At 34.9% G+C, this 6000-nt stretch overlaps 1 protein-coding gene across 1 annotated transcript in view; it reads right to left on the minus strand.

Annotated features, from left to right (window-relative positions):
• LOC100375710 (protein ENL-like) overlaps nucleotides 1-5537 on the minus strand; it is a 71295-nt gene extending 65758 nt beyond the window's left edge. Inside the window, exon 1 of the mRNA XM_002732722.4 lies at nucleotides 5399-5537. Coding sequence (XP_002732768.1) covers nucleotides 5399-5410 — 12 coding nt within the window. The 5' untranslated portion in view covers nucleotides 5411-5537. The remainder of the gene's footprint in view (nucleotides 1-5398) is intronic.
• Nucleotides 5538-6000: the final 463 nt, after the last annotated feature.

Consider the following 6000-nt stretch of genomic DNA (forward strand, 5'->3'; position numbering starts at 1 on the left):
GCTTCACCAGGGTATCAAGGTTATTTTGATTATTTGAAGATAGAAACTGCTGCTTTATGGAAGAGCAAAGTTCAATGTCATTGGCACAGTAATGACGTTTTTAGAGGGGTGACTCGCTAGAAGTATTCGCCGTGACTCCAGACTTTTCATTCGGGTTTATACAACACTTACTTGTTACTATCAAGAAGGTTTAATGTCTTGTTTGTATTTGCACAATGTGAATGAGGGGATTATTGTCAAAATATATACAGGTGCTTGTATGTCTATTGAAACTATACAAAATTCGACCAATGCACATCTGTTTCATGTGTTAAAAGAACGTTGCGATATTCTCATGGAATTGTTAAAGGGCGGCAGTCATCGTGCCGCGTCCTGTTCGATATGGGACTTATAGCGACGTATACAACGCGTGTAAAATACATTGTTTATTTACATGAAATTCGAACACGCGCTGCGTGACGACCACCACGCTTTAAATCTTGGTATCATTTCCAACTGTCACCAAACTGTATGTTTTGACGACTCGTATGTACTTCTGGGACTTGTAATAATTTTCTGGGAACTGTATAGCAAATCACATATTTTCCTTATTAATATTTCATAGTTTTTCTAAATTTCAGTTTTTATTGTTCATAATTATTTACAATAATAACATATTTTTCTGATTGTGTGCATGACAGCTTTGCCCACACACAATAAGACAGGATGATATGTACGAATATGTGTGAGTATGTTTCATGGATTAATAGGCCACTCTTTTGCTTCAATTCCAACTCCATCTCTGGAAATATCACTTGCTGTTTAACATCCATATTTTGATATCCCACAATGTGTCGATTGCGTATCTGGAAATTCTAACTACTATTTCACAAAATTTGACCAGCCTTGCTTCTACCAGTCATTTAAGTCAACTCCCACATTGTCCTTCACATTGAAGATATATTGTAAATTACACAGAGGTAACATTACAATACATTCCCCTTCACATTCCCTTGTATTACATAACAATCTTTGAGCTGAGGCAGTTATGGTTCTACAACCATCACCAGTTTTCTTGTATTATCTTTATTTATTTTCAAAATCCGAGTTTTGCCTGATATTTGGCTCGTTTTGCTCAAAATATTAGCAAATACAATTTTTTCTCTAGAATTATGAATATGCCTTTTGGGGGAGGCACGAAATGCGGGATGGGTACAATTGTATAATAGTTAATAACATTGTATAGAGCCATAAACCAATTTGTAAAGCTCGTATGCTGACTCCATAGTGATCGTAAATTCCTTATAACCGAATAGTGAAACAAAACACGTTCACCACCAGACTTTCTCTCCTAAATTTGCCTGCACTTTTTTTCTTATATATATTCTTCAATATTTCTGGAAATGGACCCTAATTTTGGAGACAACAGACACAATTTGGGTCAATTTTCAGTTTTTACTAAAAAAAAATTGGTTATTTTTGTCCCAATCTTCTGAAGGAAAGTGCAGACTATAAATGGAACTATTTTCTAAATTTGTGATGAAAAGAGGGAACTGGTGGTGAAAAGAGAAGATACATTGTGTGTTGTCTACAGCCTCAGTGGGCTTAGGTGCAAATGTGAAAATCATTCATACAATGTTTGGCGTATTTATGAAAATTTGTTTTTGTTTTGTAAATTATGTATTCTAACGTAAGCTATCATTATCTGAAGAGAGAAGAGTCGTGTCAAGTATATTTTTTCTGGAAAATATGAGGATGGTATTGAGAAAAACGAGTCATACAAATCTCTGAAATTATTCCACGAAACAAATCTTGCATATTCAGAAGTCGGGGAATTTACAAGATTGCATGTTAGATCCTTGTATTTTACAGTGAACATAAAGATTCTCATAGAGTTCTAACGTGCGTAACATGAAATGTAGTCATAGCTCGAACAAATGGGGGTCACTATGCTTGTTTTAAAACTAGACACCGCAGCCTCTCTTTGAGTATAAAATCACCATATCTATTGAAACAGAATATGAAATCAAATATATTTCATTTGTAAGTTATAATATGTCTATAATTATATGGTAGTTTTTTTTCCAAGCCAGTCAAATTTTGTTACTTTTCATACACAATAAAACGACATCACTTTTTTCAGACTACTTTTATAGGGGGTTGGCGGTGGTCGTCGCGCCACGCGTGCGCCAGATATAGGTCTAATATAAACAAAGATGGAGATTTTGACTGTTGCGCATACCAACAAGTACAAAAACAAAAGATTACCGAGCATTATTTTTTTTTTTTTGGTGATTGGAAGGTACGATGCAAGTGGTGCCCAGAACACAACTTGTACTTGTCCCTCTATTGTTCCTATAGGTATGCAATAGCAAACCATTGCATACTTCTCTTTACATGTTTGTTTTCTTTCCTATTGACAGGATTTCAATGTTCAAGTTTTAAGCTTGCATTTATGTAATGTTGTAATAATGTATTTTCCCGTATTATAGCAGTAGTTTTTTTTTTTAATATTGTACTTTGTCTTGTCTTAAGCTTTATGCTAGATGTAACCATTTTAATTTCCCTAAGGGAATTATAAGTGTTTCAATAAAAAATGTAAAGGAAGCCTTGTCCACACATGCTAGCAACATTAGAACTAAAACACATTATACATATTTTTTTATCAGTTGGCTAAACCTATGTTCTGTGCATACTTTGGAGTGGTTTACTAGTATATTTAACTCGGCATTGACACCTATTTACCTGCTATTGAGTTGCCACAACAGGGCGTTGTTTTAACCCTGACAATTTGTTTACATGTGCCTCATCTCAGGACTAAACATAGAACTCAAGGCCGAGACCAACCTGCTAAAATAGACAGCACCGAGTTAATCTGTTTACTACTGCATTTTTCAACAAAGGATTAAAATAAATCCGGCCCAAACCTTACATTTTGCTAGAAGTGTGATGTAGGGCTTTAGATCTGAGTTTTTTTCAATTTTAATTTTATAGTGCAATGTAGGTCACAGGCCTATTTCTTAAAAAATACACCAAACCGTAACTATGCAACAACAAAAAACAAATGCTGCAAGAAACAATGCCCCGCAGAATGTTATACAATGTATAGGTACTGTCTATGTAATTAACTAAATTATGTTTAACTAATAATAGAGCAAATATGATACATCAGGTATCGTACACCTTGCAGAGCACAAAATAGCTACAATTTAATGCAGAAATTACAATTCATGATGGTCATGAAGGCAATTACCGTGAGTGTCCTGAGAAAACCTGAGGTTCAAGCCCTGTTAGATGGGTCACAGTAATAATAAATGGCAAGTATGTTCATTTTTGGTGGACCCAGATATTTCTACATTTTATTTCTACAAGTATGTCAAGATTGTTTTCTGTGAATAACCATAGACCCTCAACTGGAGCACGGTTGTGACTGGAGGGTCTATGGAATAACATCTAAGAAATAGGCCTGTGACCTACATGTACAACATATCAATTTTACTTAAAAATTTTAATTGAAAAATTTACTTTCTGGTTCGGTAGGAATTTTACTTATACAAAAACCAAATAACAAAACCAACTTAGCCAACATTAAATCTATATACTAGTAAGGTTAATATTATTAAATAACATACTACCAGCACACATGATTTAAGAGCAGAATACTGAATCTGTGTGCCCCCAAAAATAAATATGTACAGTAAACTGCTTTAATTTAATTTTCCCTCAAATCAGGAAAAGTTGTGGCAAAACATTACGCATTACAATATTTGCAGAATGTGACCTACTGAACTGACATTCAGGTCTCCTCAGAAAATGATCGGCAATACAGAAAATAAAATATTCAGGTTATTATTATTATCACGTAAATATGCAATAACTATATTAATGATAGGACATGTTTAATTTTGGAGTGTTGCTACTTGATACGTTACTAACTTTAATTTAGTCTGTTTTTGGTTGTCTTTTAAACTATTAGCCATTGTAATTTGATTAATTTTTATCTGTAATTTTCTTCTGTAACTTTTTAACCTACTTCAGTAGGTTGTTAGGAGTTATAAAATACTATCTTGATAGATTCTTACACATGCATGAATCTGGGAAGGGCTGTACTGACCAGAAAAACGTCATCGAAACCAGAAAATAATTATAAAACAAGCAGCCTGTCGGCTGAGATAGCTCCGCTGTTAGCAATGCACATGGCAATTAAAGAACAGAAGATATCATTAGAAAATGAACAAATCTGAGAGAGGTCCACATGTAGTACCTATATGTATAATATATCAAAGCAATTGGATTTGCGGTTTTCAACAAGAAGTCGAAAATATCACTTTTTACCAAAAATTACAAAAATATTCATCAAAATTAGAGAATTAAAGATATCATTATGAAATGAACAAATCTGAGAGAGGTCCACATGTAGTACCTATATATGTAATATCAAAGCAATTGGACTTGCGGTTTTCAACAAGAAGTCGAAAATATCACTTTTTACCAAAAATTACAAAAATATTCACCAAAATTAGAGAATTGAAGATATCATTACAAAATGAACAAATCTGAGAGAGGTCGACATGTAGTACCTATATATGTAATATCAAAGCAATTGGACTTGCGGTTTTCAACAAGAAGTCGAAAATATCACTTTTTACCAAAAATGACAAAAATATTCACCAAAATTAGAGAATTAAAGATATCATTACAAAATGAACAAATCTGAGAGAGGTCCACATGTAGTACCTATATATGTAATATCAAAGCAATTGCACTTGCGGTTTTCAACAAGAAGTTGAAAATATCACTTTTTACTAAAAATGACAAAAATATTCACCAAAATTAGAGAATTGAAGATATCATCATGAAATGAACAAATCTGAGAGAGGTCTACCCAAGGTACATATACACCAAGTATCAAAGCATTCAGGCTTGTAGTTTTCAAGAAGAAGTCGAAAAAGTAAAACATTGACACGGACGACGGACGACGACGGACGACGACGGACAATCACTCATATGATAAGCTCCGCTCGACAAAGTCGACAGCGGAGCTAAAAAAGGAGAAAATAAATGCGGAAACCCCACTTGTCTGTAACAACAACACATGCGGTGCAGTCGTGAACTCATCAACAATTTCCAGCAACGCAATTATTAAAGACACTTGTCCCACATAATCGACCGAAAAAGTTGCTATTCGTTCGAGAGACTATATGTGTTTGTCAACTGTTTATAAGCTTCAAATATTATCTGTTGTTTGGTTGGTAATTCCTCTAAAACATTCAAAGTCACTAACGCCGCAAGTCGGAGGATCTGATCACTGAGGGTCATCCAAATCAGATTGTCCCCCACCTTTGCTCTTGTGAATATGCATAGAGGAATTGGTATTAGTAAAACACACTTTATATATCTGATAATGTTGTCCACTCACCTGTGTCGTCATTTTTTGTAGCTAAACCATGAAAAAAATAACCATTACACGAGCAAGAGTCGAGCCGCTGTCAGAGAGGATTTATAATAATAATCATACAGCAATGGCGGTACAGTAGAAATCATGGATGAGCAAACCCCTCAGCTTCGTTAAAAAAGATAGTGTGGCTGTCTATCTGTCTCATTGCGTGCAGCTTGCAGGACTCATGTGATGTGATATGATATGATATGATATGATATGATATGATATGATATGATATGATATGATATGATATGATATGATATACGTCGAGCATTGAGTATACAACATACTACAAGACATGCACAAAATATTTTCCAATTGGCTTGTGTGTCTGCACTTAATTTGCCCTATCACGATTCCTTGTCGTCCGCGGCTCCATTAGAAGGACGAAAGCCCGCCAAATCCGGAGCAAAATCGATTACAAGGCTTCCCTGGCTTCTCTGTTCATGAATGTTAGGGATGATCTCTCTCGCTATTCGGGATTATGTCAGTAATATGTGCCCCTTCGCCCCCTTTTTTGATGCACTTGAAACACCGGTTACAAGAGGTATAAGGGGGCTGTTCGATTAAGGGACGGACCA

This window comes from Saccoglossus kowalevskii, chromosome 13, assembly GCF_978046115.1.
Source record: "Saccoglossus kowalevskii chromosome 13, keSacKowa6.1, whole genome shotgun sequence".
NCBI classification, from domain to species: domain Eukaryota; kingdom Metazoa; phylum Hemichordata; class Enteropneusta; family Harrimaniidae; genus Saccoglossus; species Saccoglossus kowalevskii.